We start from the raw sequence: 16003 nt of genomic DNA on the forward strand, positions 1-16003 counted from the left end.
ATTACGAATAATAGATTTCCCACTTCGCTAAAGAAAGTTTTTGATGTGGGATGTGTGGAATGCATAGGATTAAAAATGGTTGGATTTTGGTTTTGAAAATGGTAAGAAAATAAATCATGAAATATTTAATATACGTCAATGGATACCTCCCAATGTTAAGATTGATGTAAGGTTAGCCTACAACTTGCCCCGTCCAATTTTTTTTTTAGAAAGTTTTTCCTTATTAAGGGTCAAAATTTATTGGGAGGCAGCCAAAAAAGGGGCAACACACATTTTTCCATAGTTTTCCCTTCTTTTGCATAATATCCTTTGGTTTCCTTATAATTACTTTATAGTGCCCAATTTCCAGGGGGCATGGTCCCCTGGAAATTGAATACAACGAAAAGATAAAGCAGATATTTTGGCCAAAACATCCGCCAACTCATCCTCAGCGCAAAAGAAAAGAACAACAAAACTAACATTTTGAAGCTAATGACCAAAAGACCAAAAGAACGAAACGATTTGCCAGTTTTCAGTCGTTTTGTTCTTCCTGGGTGGTTAACTTGAAAAGGCTAGTTCTTCTTTTTTTTTTATTCTGATCTGAGGCAGAGGATTTTGACACAATATTTGCTTTATTTTCTCATCTTATTCACTGGCTGAAACTCACCTTTGTTCAGTTTTGTTTAAATAATTTTTATTTATTCCTTTGCTGTTTGGTCGTATTACAATCAGTTTCCCTTAAACTCTCTAACGCCACTCCGACACTATAGGTCAAATAGCTGAGAAGGTAAACAACAGGTCAAATGGGATAAGCCATATTGCAGTTGGTTAGCAAACCGAAATTAAAAAAATAGATAAAAGTTCAACTTTTTTTTACTTTTTCTTAATGGGTAAAGTCAATCCCTGAGTTGTAAAACAGCAATCAAATTCCTTTAAAGCTGTCTGCTCAAGCTCAAATTCACCTAATGAAATCCACAGGCCCTAAACATTGTTGATAAAAAAATTAATTTTTTGAACAGGATTGGTACGATCTTATATACTTAAAACTCTTTGTAAAAACCTTAGGAAAGGTCATAGATACAGCTTACCTCAACAACAACAATGCGATAAATTTGAACTGTTCCATAAATTGTAAATTTTTCTCCATCCGTTGCCTTCCAGCTACCATTTGACCACTTGCCCAATTCTCTTTTGTCAACTTTTCTATTAGAAATTTTGTATCTCTCTAAAGACATTTCCATATCAACCTTTAAGAGAGATAATCAACTTAAGAACTGGTATCCATTACTTATAACCAAAAACAAGATAAATTAGTAATGACCTTTTAAGATCTAAAATAAGAAATTGACGTACATCCAGTGGCGTAATTTTGTCAAAATCAATGGGAGCCAATTTTCCAATATCAGGTAAAAATGACAGTAAAAACTATAAAATTAGCCATTTGGTACCAGAAAGGTACTATAATTATTATTGTACTATAAAGGTAAATGTGTACTAAAAAGAACTGATTAGTTTCTATTGATGCTTGAATTATGCAGGTTTTTCTTAGTTTTCACAAGATTTTGGAAGAAACTAAATTTCAGCTGGGGAAACAAATTGACGTATGATGGGGGGGGGGAGGAATGAGGTCTGTGAAGAGTCACTACCCCTCCCCCCTTCTCTCACTCTGCCCCACAGCAAATTACGCCCCTACGTACATCTGCAAAATTTTTATACCAATAAAATATAAATATATATACTCGCAAAAGGAGGCATTTTTTGTTATGTATTGTTAGTAATTGCCCAGCACCATTAAGTATTTTTATTTTGTTTATTTTGCTATAGTGTAAAACTATGGTCCACGAGGAACAATCCCCTCTTGAGCCTTCATAAGTCTAAAAAATGCATTTATTTACCAAATGAATAAGAAGTAAACATAAGAGGTAAAAATAAAGACCAATGATAAGAGGGCATAATATACGTTTCCATACCTCTAGATAAACAATTTTCTTCTTATTTGAATCTGTAGTCTAAATAATTCTCATGAAAAACTTAAAATCATTGTATTGCTCTCTTTTAAAATTAATATAACGGTGGATATATTCTTCTATTTTAGTCAAAGAGCATGGGGAACTATAAGAGTGGAAACTTCGGCGATTTAACATGGAAAGATAGGAGTTGAAAACTACTAGCGCCAGACGCAGCGTAGTTGCTGGGGAAATCATTAAAATGTCTTTAAATAAGTAGAAAAAATCCAAATAGAATTTTATAATTGGTAAAGGCCTAACCAATTAGTATTGAGAACTTATAGTTTCCCATGCTTTTTGGGCATTATCTGTATATCTATGTCACTTAAAGGTGAAATCTCTGTGTAAGTCTTAAAAATCAAGTATTTGGCTGTTTAGGTTAGGCTAACCTACTGTTTAAAAGATATAAATAAGGCCAAGCCTATTTGTCTATGATGGCAAAGGGTAATGCCTAATTGCCTTGTTAATATAATTAGGCGTAGTACATATTACTAGGCCTAAGTTTGACGAGGGCAAATCATGGCTAATTAATTAGGCTTGAAAAATATTAAATTTCAACAGACGCTAGATGACGTTGGTGTTTTTTTTTACACTAGCACCAGTCTCTATTCTTATGAGTAACCAAAACTCTTTGTATTTTAGTCACAATAACTTATCAAACCTGTTTCCAAACATATGCAAAAAAAGGCATTGAAAAGAGCAAACTGAGCTGATTGGTATTTATTCTAATTGGTATTTTGGATTAGTATTTGGTTCTGGAAGTTTATTATTCCAATAGTGAAGAAACAACCACCCAGGAGAATCAGACCTGATAAATCTTCGTCTATTTCAACTGAACAATTACGCTTTGAGCCAAAAATAGTGAATTAGCTTTTTCTTAAAATCTTACTATTATCGATCTGTTTGTCAAACTTTTAGAGCCAACCGGTGCTTTCTTTCATTTTTATTCGATTTAGACGGAAAGCCACCATATGCTACTGTTGGTCAGAATCACGACGCTCAGGACTGTAAGAGGATATATCCGTTCAAATAACTTTAGATAGTGAGACCATGGTCCAGTAATTGCTGCAACCTAACAAATAGCAAACTAACATCTATAGTAGCCGAAAATTGTAAAACATTTTGAAAACAAAGCTGTCAAGAGATTTAAGTTGTTAATATAAAACTTATTCATGAATGGTGACTTATTTTGATTTATCCTAATAGTACAAATATATAAAGAAATTCATATTATTTTGAAAAAGAGCTGGAAAATTCTCGGAAGAGGGCATTTCAGCACCCAGTAAATAGCGAACCACCGATTAAAAAATGGACAAACACGATTAGAATCACCATGGTCGGATCCTAAATTAGAAGTTGTCAGCACCCCATTTTAAAACCCCAGAAAATCACACTTTAGCCTATATTAGAGATGTGTTTTTCTCCCTTTTTTTTCTCTGGCACTGGATTATTGTTTAGCTGTTTGAAAGCAAAGGTTTATATCTGCTAATATCTTTACTGGCTCATGTCATAACAAAAGAGACTTTTTGGTGCCATATCATAACCGGATTAAATGAAAAAAACGTTTTTTTAACTGAAAGTAAGGGCTGCCGTTCCTCAACTCCACCTCTGTTCACTAAAGCCTTAAAGGCATTTAAAAATACTTCTCATTTAATTTCAATGGCCTTTGTGTTTGAGCAATCTTTCTTAAAGAATTGTGAAAAAAGCGAAACTTTAAGTAAAGAGCAAGGGTTAAGAAAAGGGCAGTCCCCCTAATATACGGAATATTTTCTGTTGTTTTATAGACCAGAAATTATAGGAGTTTCAACATTGATCCTTGCTTTTAGATGAAACAACATGTTTTTTGGTTATTTCTTTTTTTTTTGTTTTTTTAATATCCGACCCTTTTTCAAATAAAATCAGGAAATCCTCGTTCCTCCGTCGTGTGAAATGTTCCCTGGAAAATTCTCCCATTAATTTTACTACACAAAGAGCATTACCCCGCAAAAAAAACTCACTTCCCCGAAAAAATATGTGCATTTTCGAGTGACAAATACTATATGTGAACAATGAGCAAGTTAAATAACTTATAATCCTTTCCCCATGGACTATGGTGGGAGAGGTCATTTTATATCCAAAATTATATTTGTTTAACTTTTCAAATATGTTGAATCAAATGGCTATGACAAAATTTTGATCGGATGTCAGAAGATAAAAAGGGGAATGGGAGGGGGCTAGTTGTCCTCCAATCTTTTTGGTCACTTAAAAGGCCACTAGAACTTTTGATTTGTGTTCAAATGGGTCCCCTTTCTAGAACCATATGTTCTATGGGATCACCCAGGGGAAAAAACTAAACACACAACTTTGATCTTTTTTCTGGCGAAAAAAAAAAATACAAGTTCCAAAATTGTGTAGAGAAGAGCTTTAAACCTCCACAGTACGGTTCTCTATTACTCTAAATCTGATGAGTCGATTTTCATAAATTTTGCTTGACTTCGTGGTGGTGTTTCCCCCTTCTATGAAAATCAGGCAAGGTTTCTCAGACTCATCGCTTTGAAATGTAACATTAATCATAAAAAATTGTACCTGTTTGGAATCAAACAGTTCGTGGCAAGGAACCGTTGGTAGGGAGCGATGCGGCTCAATAGTAATCTTAACTCTAAGAAACAGAGTCTTGATAACAATAGATACATCAAAAGAATCGAATTTCAATGCTTATTCAAAATACATCAAATTTAATGTTACCCATCGAAAGTTACGAGCTTGAGAAAATGTGCTCAATGTTCGACAAAGGGAGGAAACGCTGTCAAACATTAAGTGATCCAAATAAAAATTATATTCAGCATGTCACAGAACCTTATTGTAGAGTTTCAAGCTCCTATATAAAAAAAACTTGGAATTTTGCATTTTTGCCAGAAGAATGACCACGGATGCCTGTTTATTTGTAATTTTTATTATTTTTTTCAGAGGTGATCATTTCAAGCCACTGATCCTAGATCCCAGAATCCCAGAGGCTTTTTAATTAGAATAATTAGCTCTTTTAAAAGTACTAAACAAAACTTTAGTGTAAAAAGCAAGGTATTGACGAGGGGGGACCCTCTCATATACCTAATAATTTTTGTTCGATTTATGTCTTATATTTGCTCCCCACCAAAAAACTACCCCTGAAAACGTCTTTATACTTCCAAATAACTAATACTATGTGTACACAGTGGGCAAACTTCATAAGTAGCAGCCCTTCGCCCGTGGATTGTTTTGGGTTAAGTCATCCTCGAAGACATAGTTAATAAATTCTTCGATTATGTTGATCAAAATGACTATTTCAAGATTTTATCGGATGACTTTGAGGAAAAATGAGCGTGGTAGGGGGGGGGGGTCAATGCCCTCCAATATCTATAGTTACTTACAAAGAGCACTACAACTTTTGATTTCCGATCAAATGAGCCCCCTCCCGATTTTTTATAATCACTGGTTCGATATGATCACCCCTGGGGAAAAAACAACCAAAAAACAAATAAAGACGCATCCGTCATCTGTCTTCTAGCAGAAAATGCTAAATTCCACATTTTTGTACATAGGAGCTTGAAACCTGTACAGAAGGGTTGGCTGATATGCTGAATCTGATAGTGATTTTCATTAAAACCACTTGATGTTTTGGGGTATCATTGTGTCCGAATTTTTCGGGGAGAACTTTTGATGGGACCATTAAATTTCATGAGCTTTACATTTGATGGATAAGCATTAAAATCAGATACTTTTGATACATCTATTATTATTAAGACTGTGTCTTTTAGAGTTTCGGTTACTATTGAGCCGCATCGCTCCTTACTAACAGTTCATTACCACGAACTGTTTGATGACAAAGTCGCACATATTTCTTGGGGAAGTTTCAGATAGATAGGATGTTATTATAGGTCCAAAAAGTTCTTAAGCAGCCTAAGGAAAATAAAAGACTAATTTATGATGCCTGTTGTGTCTAATGCGGGCGGGGCGGGATCGCTCGGGGGCCTGGCCCCAAGATTTTAGAGATACCTTTTTGGGTATTTTCATTAAAAAATTCCTTTTTAGTAATTTCATTGAAAAAAGGAAAAACCAAAAATGTTTCCTCGTCTGCAGCTTGAATTCCATGACTGGAATGATTCTCTCCGGTATATGTTAATGTTAACTTGCAGTATTTGATTTTAAAAGTTTGTGTCAGTTCAAAATTGTTTACCGTTTATTCTACAACTTATGCAAATACGTTACCTATGCTCCGTTTTACTATGGAAACGAACGAGCTAGAATGCCCAATACTTATGTATTGTGGAGAATTTAAGTACCTGAAAAACATAATCCATGTCATATGACCTTCTGAAAGATTTGTCCATGGCCAGTTTGTCGGAAAACTTCCCCAATTTCTCTTTAGCATCTGCTGGCGTAGCTAAAAAGTTGCCGGTAGAACAGACATCAGAATTCCATGGAAGTTTTGTAGATCCATCATCTTTTGTTGATCTGATAAAATAGAGTGAGCAGCCTTAAAATGGTTGAAGCAGAAAAAGCTGACTTTCAAGAATTAAGATAGCAAAGTTAGGTGACTAAAATAAATTCCTTATTTTTTATTATAAATAAGAAATATGTAATCCTAATAAAGATTATCTTTCGTTATTAGCATGACCGAAAGAAAACAATGCTGAGTAAAATTTGGTTGCTTTTCAACGAAAACTGGGAGCAATAACCAAAATCAAAGTTGAAGAGATTTCATTCACTGTTCCTATCAGAAGAAATCACATGCTCTTATACTCCTTTAGCGACTACTGGAATTTAGATGCGAAACTTATAGCTTACTTAAAGACTTAACTGAGAAATTCTGTTGAACTGAATTCCATTTAAGTTAGATTACTGATGGTTCAATCTTTAAAAACAAATGATACATTTTTTTTACATTCCATCATCCAATTTAGGCTAAATCACTTACTCATGACATTTCTGGCTAAACCTAGAACAAAAAAAAAAAACTGAAAAAAGCACTACTTTGGTGAAAAGTGACGTCTTTTTTACCGAAATATACACCAATTTGGAAAATGCTTCTTTTTATGTCATAAATTTGAAAAATTTGAACTTTTTTAGCCTTTTTATGACCAAAATTTCTAAAATGTGTCTAAAATGTTTTCGGAATTTTATGTTATTGTTTCCCTGCATTTGGGCTTTTTTACTCTTTCAGTAGCTGCTGAAACCTAAATGCGCAGATTATAGCTTAATCCAAGACTGAATTGAAAAATTTCTGCTGAACTGAGTTTCAATTAAGTTAGATGATTGATAGTTGAATCTTAAGAAACAAGTGATATATTTTTTACATTCCATCATCCAATTTAAGCGTGATTTCTAAATTTTTAATGAGGATAAAAGTCTAACGAGGATGAAATCATTAGCCAAACTGAGGTAAAAATTAAAATCAGGTAAAATTTGTGCAATAGGAAAGAGAGTAAGTTAAATTTCTTTTATTGCAAATAAATGTTTTTTCTCGTGATTTGAATAGGGGATAATTACCGAGTAGGCGTATTTTTATCACCACTTTCAGAGAAATAAAAATAGACAAATTTAAATTACAAAACATCATACAACAATCTTGCAAATGGTGAATCTTGATGTTGCAATTTTTCCTAGATTGTAATAAATTTCTAAATGCTTCATACGGTTTCAATTAATCAATTCCAAAATGATAGAATAAATAATAAATAGTCATAGCTATGGTATAGCAAAAGTCATAGTGTAGTTGTAGGCTATGTTTATATATTCCTAAATGTGCTGTTTGCAAAAAAAGGGCCATGTAGACAATTTAGAAGCCATTTATTTATATACGTTTTAATCTCCAATTAAATGTTGTAAACGAAAAAGTAGAAAAAGTTCAAAAAACAAATACAAACTAAAAGCAAATTTAGGTCAAAGACAGCATTGGTTGCATCAAAATCAAACAGTTCGTGGTAACGAACTGTAGTAAGGAGCGACCCGGCTCAATAGTAACCAAAACTCTAAAAAATGGAATTTTGATACCAATAGCTATATCAAAAGAATCGCATTTTAATGCTGGTTTTAAATATATAAGTTTCATCAAGTTTAGTATTACACATCAAAAGTTACGAGCCTGAGAAAATTTGCGTTATTTTAGAAAATTGGGGGAAACACCCCCTGAAAGTCATAGAATCTTAACGAAAATCACACCATCAGATTCAGCGTATCAGAGAACCCTATTGTAGAAGTTTCGAGCTCCTATCTACAAAAATGTGGAATTTTGCATTTTTTGCCAGAAGGCAGATCACGGATGCGTGTTTATTTGTTTTTTTGTTGTTTTTTTTTCCCCAGGGGTGATCGTATCGACCCAGTTGTCCTAGAATGTTCCAAGAGGGCTCATTCTAACGGAAATGAAAAGTTCTAGTGCCCTTTTTAAGTGACCAAAAAAATTGGAGGGCACCTAGGCCCCCTCCCACGCTAATTATTTTCCCAAAGTCAACGGATCAAAATTCTGAGATAGCCATTTTATTCAACGTAGTCGAAAAACCTTATAACTATGTCTTTGGGGACGACTTACTCCCCCACAGTCCCCGTGGGAGGGGCAACAAGTTACAAGCTTTGACCTGTGCTTACATATAGTAATGGTTATTGGGAAGTATACAGGCGTTTTCAGGAGGATTTTTTTGGTTGGGGGGAGGGGTTGAGAAGAGGGGGATATGCTGGGCAACTTTCCATCGAGAATTTGTCATGGGAGAAGAAAACTTCCATGAAGGGAGAGCAGGATTTACTAGCATTATTTAAAAAAAAAATAAAAAATAAATGTGAAAAAGCTTTTTCAGCTGGAGGTAAGGAACAGCAATAAAACTTAAAACAAACAGAAATTATTACCCATATAAGGGGCTCACCTCCTTATGATACCTAGCTCTTTACGCTAAAGTATTTTTAGTATTTTCAACTATTTATTCTACGGCTTTTGTGATTCAGGGGTCATTCTTAATGAATTGGGATAAAATTTAAGCTTTAGTGTAAAGAGCGAGGTACTGAGGATGGGGCGAATCCCCTCATATATGTAATAAAAACATGAGAATACAAAAGTTCTTTACGTAAGCTAATTTATAAGTTACGTAAATCTTTTACCAATAAAAAGATTCGTAAAAAATTAAAAGTTCTAGTTGCCTTTTTAATTAACCAAAAAATCGGAGGGCAACTAGGCTTCGCCCCCGCTCTTTTTTCTCAAAATCATTCAATCAAAATTATGAGAAAGCCATTTAGCCCCCCCCCCCCTAATAAAATATGCAAATTTCGTTTTGATTATTCCTCTGCGGGGAGCCAAAATCAAAACATGCATTGATTCAAAAACGTTCAGAAATTAAATAAAAAAAAACGAGTTTTTTTAAACTGAAAGTAAGGAGCGACACTAAAACTTAAAACGCACAGAAATTACTTCGTGTATGAAAGAGGCTGCTTCCTCATCAACGCCCCGCTCTTTACGCTAAAGTTTTTTACTGTTTTAAAAAGAAGAATTGAGAGAAAGAGTCAAACTTTAGCGTAAAGAGCGGGGCGTTGATGAGGAAGCAGCCTCTTTCATATACGAAGTAATTTCTGTGCGTTTTAAGTTTTAGTGTCGCTCCTTACTTTCAGTTAAAAAAACTCGTTTTTTTTATTTAATACACGAAAAGGATCGACGCTTCATTGACTGTATGATTGTAGTTTCTTTCATTCTTAATTATATTACATAAAAAAAACTAGTTTTTTTAACTGAAAGTAAGGAGCGACATTAAAACTTAAAACGAACAGAAATTACTCCGTATATGAAATGGATTGTCCCCTTCGCAATCCCTCGCTCTTTACGCTAAAGCTTTTAATTGTTTTAAAAAGCAGAATTGTGGCAAAGAGTCAAAGAGTGGCAAAGAGAGAAAACACGAACAAATAATAAGTGGCACCGAGGCACGTGCGAAGGGACACTTTTGGAGAGGGAGGAGGGTAATAAAAACCAATTCTAATCGATGATTTAATTAAAAACACTAGAAATTTAATAATATTTAGGATTTCAAAAGAGATGGCTACCGCGCAACAAGCCTATTTTCCCGTCCCCTTTTTGTTCGTCCCTAGTGAGGGCAATTAAGAATAACACAATGAATAGTAAAAAAAAATCTTAGTCAGGTTACATTAAATGATTAAATGATTAAACAAGCCGTTGCACAGATTTGTTGATGATAAAGGCAGTTTTTTTACATGTACAATATAATGGCACCTTTCCTATATAAATTTAAAGTTTTCACGCGTATAAACATTTAAATAAGTGAAAAGCTAAGGAATACACTTAAATACGAACAAAGTAATATTCGCCATATTTTTATAATACTGAAACTAGATTGAATAAAATTCGACGCTAATTTTTGGGGCTTTATGTAAATTTGAAACAGAGCAAAATAAAGGTATTGAAGATCAAAATGTATATTTCTTGGTGCCAAATCAAACAGTTCGTGGTAACGAACTGTAGTAAGGAGCGACCCGGCTCAATAGTAACCAAAACTCTAAAAAATGTAGCTATTGGTACCAATAGCTACATCAAAAGAATCGCATTTTAATGCTAATTTTAAATATATAAGTTTCATCAAGTTTAGTCTTACCCATCAAAACTTACGAGCCTGAGAAAATAAAATAAAAAAAACTAATTTTTTTTAGCTGAAAGTAAGGAGCGACATTAAAACTTAAAACGAGATTACTCCGTATATGAAATGGGTTGTCCCCTCCGCAATCCCTCACTCTTTACGCTAAAGCTTTTAATTGTTTTAAAAAGTAGAATTGTGGCAAAGAGTCAAACTTTAGCGTAAAGCGCGAGGGATTGCGGAGGGGACAACCCATTTGTTGGACAACCCAGATTCTACGACTTTTAGGGGGTGTTTCCCCCTATTTTCCTAAATAAGGCAAATTTTCTCAGGCTCGTAACTTTTGATAAGTAAGACTAAACTTGATGAAACTTATATATTTAAAATCAGCATTAAAATGCAATTCTTTTGATGTAGCTATTGATATCAAAATTCAATTTTTTAGAGTTTTGGTTACTATTGAGCCGGGTCGCTCCTTACTACAGTTCGTTACCACGAACTGTTTGATTTGCGTTATTTTAGAAAATAGGGGAAAACACCCCCTAAAAGTCATAGAATCTTAACAAAATTACACCATCTGATTCAGCGTATCAGAGAACCCTACTGTAGAAGTTTCAAGCTCCTATCTTAAAAAATGTGGAATTTTATATTTTTTGCCAGAAGGCAAAAAAAAAAAATTTTTCCCCAGGGGTGATCGTATCGACCCAGTTGTCCTAGAATGTTGCGAGAGGGCTCATTCTAACGGAAATGAAAAGTTCTAGTGCCCTTTTTAAGTGACCAAAAAATTCGGAGGGCACCTAGGCCCCCTCCCACGCTAATTATTTTCCCAAAGTCAACGGATCCAAATTCTGAGATAGCCATTTTATTCAACGTAGTTAAAAAACCTTAGAACTATGTCTTTGGGGACGACTTACTCCCCCACAGTCCCCGTGGGAGGGGTTACAAGTTCAAAACTTTGACCAGTGCTTGCATATAGTAATGGTTATTGGGAAGTATACAGGCGTTTTCAGGAGGATTTTTTGGTTGGAGGCAGGGGTTGAGAAGAAGGGAATAAGCTGGGGGAACTTTCCATCGAGAAATTTGTCATGGGGGAAGAAAATTTCCCTGAAGGGAGCGCAGGATTTACTAGCATTACTTAAAAAAAAACAATGAAAAATTAAATATGAAAAAGTTTTTTTTCAGCTGGAAGTAAGCAGCAGTATTAAAACCTAAAACGAACAGAAATTATTACCCATTTGAGGGCCTCACCTCCTCCTAATACCTCGCTCTTTACGCTAAAGTATTTTTAGTAATTTCAACTATTTATTCTGCGGCTTTTGTGATTCAGGGGTCATTCTTAATGAATTGGGACAAAATTTAAGCTTTAGTGTAAAGAGCGAGGTGCTGACGAGGGGGCGAACCCCCTCATATATGTAATAAAAACATGAGAATACAAAAGTTCTTTACGTAAGCTAATTTATAAGTTACGTATATCTTTTACTTATAAAAAGATTCGTAAAAAATTAAAAGTTCTAGTTGCCTTTTTAATTAACCGTAAATCGGAGGGCAACGAGGCTTCCTCCCCCGCTCTTTTTTTCTCAAAATCATTCGATCAAAATTATGAGAAGGCCGTTTAGCCAAAAAAAATAAATATACAAATTTTGTTTTAATTATTACTCTGCGGAGAGCCAAAATCAAAACATGCATTGATTCAAAAACGTTCAGAAATTAAATTAAAAAAAATAAGTTTTTTACTGTTTTAAAATGTAGAGTTAAGAGAAAGAGTCAAACTTTAGCGTAAAGAGCGGGGTGTTGAGAAGGAAAAGCCGTTTTCATATACGGAGCGATTTCTGTTCGTTTTAAGTTTTAATGTCGCTCCTTACTTTCATTTAAAAAATTTGCTGTTTTTTTATCTTAAAACAAGTTGTATAGTTTTTTAGGCTACTCAGATATTTTGCATCCATTCTTATCCAAATTGTTTCGTTAAAACAAGAACCTTCAAATCTAAACAGTGCATCAAAGTTCTAAATAGTAGACCAGACTCTATCAGAGATTCGCCAATCATGGTAACAAACTGTAAGTAAGGAGTGACTCGGCTCAATAGTAAGCGAAACTCTGAAAAACGGATTTATAATATCAATAGATACAGAAAAAGAAACAACTTATTGCGCTGATTCCAAATTAAAGTTGCATTAAGTTTAGTGTTACCCCTCAAAAGTCACAAGCCTGAGAAAATGTGTCTATTTTTTTAAATAGGGAGGAAACATCCCTTAAAATTGAAGGAACCTTAATGAAAATCACACAACCAGATTCAGCATACCAGAGAATCTTACTGTAGAAGTTTAAAGGCCTTATCTGAAAAAATGTGGAATTTTAGTATTTTTGCCAGAACACAGATCACAGATGGGTGTTTATTTGTTGTTGTTTTTTTTTGTTTTGTATTTATTTTTATTATTTCAGTGGTGGTTTTATCGAAACAATGGTCCTAGAAGATCCGGTGAGGGTGCATCATAGCGGAAATTAAAAGTTCTAGTGTTCTTTTAAAGTGACCAAAAAGATTGGAGGGCAACTGGGCCCTCCTCCCACACCCACTTTTCCCCGTGAATCCAATTATCAAATTTTGAGATTGCCATTTTGTTCAATCCAGTTTAAAGATCAAATAATTATGTCTTTAGGTCTAAACTGATCCCCCGCACTCCGAGGGGAGAGGCCTGTAAGTTATGAAATTCACCCATTCTTTATGTATAGTATTTGTTATTGGGCAGTATACAAACCTTTTTTGGCGGCGGGGGGAGAGCGATGTGCTTGTGATGGATTTCTAAAGGGAGAATCTTTCTTGGGTAGGTAAATTTCTAGGTGATGAATATTCTAGGGGAAATGTTACAGTGCGAGGGTTTGCAGAATTACTATACGATATTCTTTTTAATTATCTTACATTCTCTTTTGCCAATTTTTCATGAAGAGAGGTTACGGGAGAACTATCCAGGGGCTTTTTCCGCGCTTTTTGATTTCCAGGAAATAATTTCTACGGAAGGAGGCATTTCTGGAGTAACCGAGAAACCGATTAGACATTGAAATCTCATTCAAATGAAAGAATGCTAAGGAAAAGTTTTTCAGGCTGAATCGCCCGCAGGCGATTTTTCAAGGAGGGGGATTCTCAGAGAGGATGAAACTGTCTGGAGGGAATTCTACTGGGGAAGGTGCACTTTACGTTGAATAGAATTTCCACGGAGGAGTTTCCCGTCAGAAAGGGGGTATATTTCATAGAGGGTGAGCCCGATTTACGGGCATCTTTTTGTAAAACGAACTAAAATTATTCCATATATGACTAAAGTTTGACTGTTTGTCCCATTTTTTTAAGAGTGTCTACTGTAACACGGGGAGAGTTTAATTAGAATAAGAACCTTTTTTTAAGGTGCTGACAGATTTAGCGAAAAGATACAATGTTTTCAGGATTGGCTCAACCCCCCAGAACCATGGGGTGAGGGTTTAAGTTATGCCCTGGGGGCATATTAGGTTTTTATGTAATGCATATAAAGGTATGCATGTTTGATTTCTACTTTCCCAAAATACGAAGGGTATCAAGATGAGTCATTCAGAGAATGCTTAGGGGATTGTTGAACTAAATCATAACATGTTATGCGTATATGGATTTTCAAAAGGGTGTATCTCAGGAATGACTGAGTATATGAATTTGGAATTTTCCGGAAATGATAAGGTAGATCAATCTACCAAAAAGGTAATGTTTGCGCGCTACTACTACTACAACTACTGCTGCTTCTCCTGCTATCCCAATTACTATTTCTAGTACCATTACTATCACTACAACTGCTAATTCTATAGCGAGTAGTACTAAGGCTCAGGATATTTCATAAAATATCTGAGGAAACATTGAGGGGAAAGTTGAACTAAATCAACACATACTATGAGTAGTGTATTATACAGTAGTACTGAAGTAAGCTCATTAGCATAACCGGTCACTATACTATAAACCTTTGATCTACATATTCAGGTCAGGGATGCAGGTATCTGGAGTTTTTGGGTGAATGGCCTGCATATATCAAAGTTTTGCCAAGTATTACAAAAACCATGTGTTTTAGTATCAAAATCTAGTCAGATATTATGAAAGTCCTCTTTGGTATTACAAAATCTTGCAAGTTAAAAACAAAACTAAACCTAACGTGACATTAACAAAATATTTTCTGGAACTACAAAAAGTCTTCTGATATTAGCAGAATCTAGAAGCTTGGTGCTGTCAAAATCGAACGTGGTATTATCAAATTTTGCCAAGTATTACAAAAATTTTACGTGGCACTTTCAAAATCTTGTCATATATTATGAAAATCCTCTTTGGTATTATCAAAATCTTGCAAGGCAATGAACAAATTTGGTGTAGTGTGACAAGATATTGATAATACCACAATAGCAAAGATGATTATAATGATATCTGACGAGATTTTGATAATACCACGCAAGATTATGGTGAGACTTGGCAAAGATTTTGATAATATCACATATGATTTTGACAACACTATGCTGTATTTGAAAAATATCAGACATGTTTTGATAGTAGTATAAAATATTTGTTAGTATGAGGTAACATTTTGATAGCACCACGCAAAATTTAAGGCAAATTCAGTCCCGGATTTCACATACAAGTCCAGTGAATACTGTCCGTCACATGTCGACCCAAAATCAATCCATTCGTTCATCTCCTATTTATATGACTATTCACCTTAGTTCTGCCAGAGGAATGACGCATGGACGGATAAATTTGCTTTTGATTTCAGTCCCTCTTCGCCTGAAAAATTCCTTTTAACACCTCCCACCTAAACTATAAGCTCTTTCATGGAAGTTATTTATTTATGATATCCTATTGGTTGTTTGAATTAAAATGGAATAATTGTGGGCATTAAGTCATGGCTAATTATAGAAAAATCTAAGACAGATAGTCCAATTTAGTGAGAAGAAAAACCAGGCATGAATTGCCCCCCTTCAATGCCGACGTTACCATCTCCCACTTATGCTACCTCTCATGTCACTTCACAATGCCGAACTAGAGTCAATCTGTTAAAGGGTCTCCCCGGCTCGGCACGCTGGGTTCTTCCATTGTAATTGAAAATTTTAATTATAACGGAAAATTTTCCGTTATGTCACTCCACAATGCCGAACTAGAGTCAATCTGTTGGAGGCTCTACCATGTTCCTCACGCTAATTTGAGCAAATATAGTTGAAAATTAGCATATATTTTTGGTCTTAGGCAGGTTGAACCAAGAATTTTGAATTGAAACATAAGACCAATAATTTTGTCTAGAATCAGAGGCAAACGAGCATCTGAAGTCAAAATATGGGCCATCTACATCTACATCTATTATCTACAATGAGCGTCAGGCAAGGCAATTGATTCAATTGATTTCATTTGCTAGACTAATAAAAAAGTTAATTTAATTTTAGTTAAAG

At 34.7% G+C, this 16003-nt stretch overlaps 1 protein-coding gene across 2 annotated transcripts in view; it reads right to left on the reverse strand.

Annotated features, from left to right (window-relative positions):
* The window catches only part of LOC136024953 (ionotropic receptor 25a-like), a 106889-nt gene that overhangs the window by 77009 nt on the left and 13877 nt on the right, over window positions 1-16003 (reverse strand). For both annotated transcript variants that reach the window (XM_065700548.1, XM_065700549.1), the window contains exons 3-4: window positions 6284-6455; window positions 1068-1226 (exon numbers count right to left, since the gene is read on the reverse strand). In XM_065700548.1, coding sequence (XP_065556620.1) covers window positions 1068-1226; window positions 6284-6455 — 331 coding nt within the window. The remainder of the gene's footprint in view (window positions 1-1067; window positions 1227-6283; window positions 6456-16003) is intronic.

Source organism: Artemia franciscana, chromosome 3 (genome assembly GCF_032884065.1).
Source record: "Artemia franciscana chromosome 3, ASM3288406v1, whole genome shotgun sequence".
NCBI lineage: Eukaryota > Metazoa > Arthropoda > Branchiopoda > Anostraca > Artemiidae > Artemia > Artemia franciscana.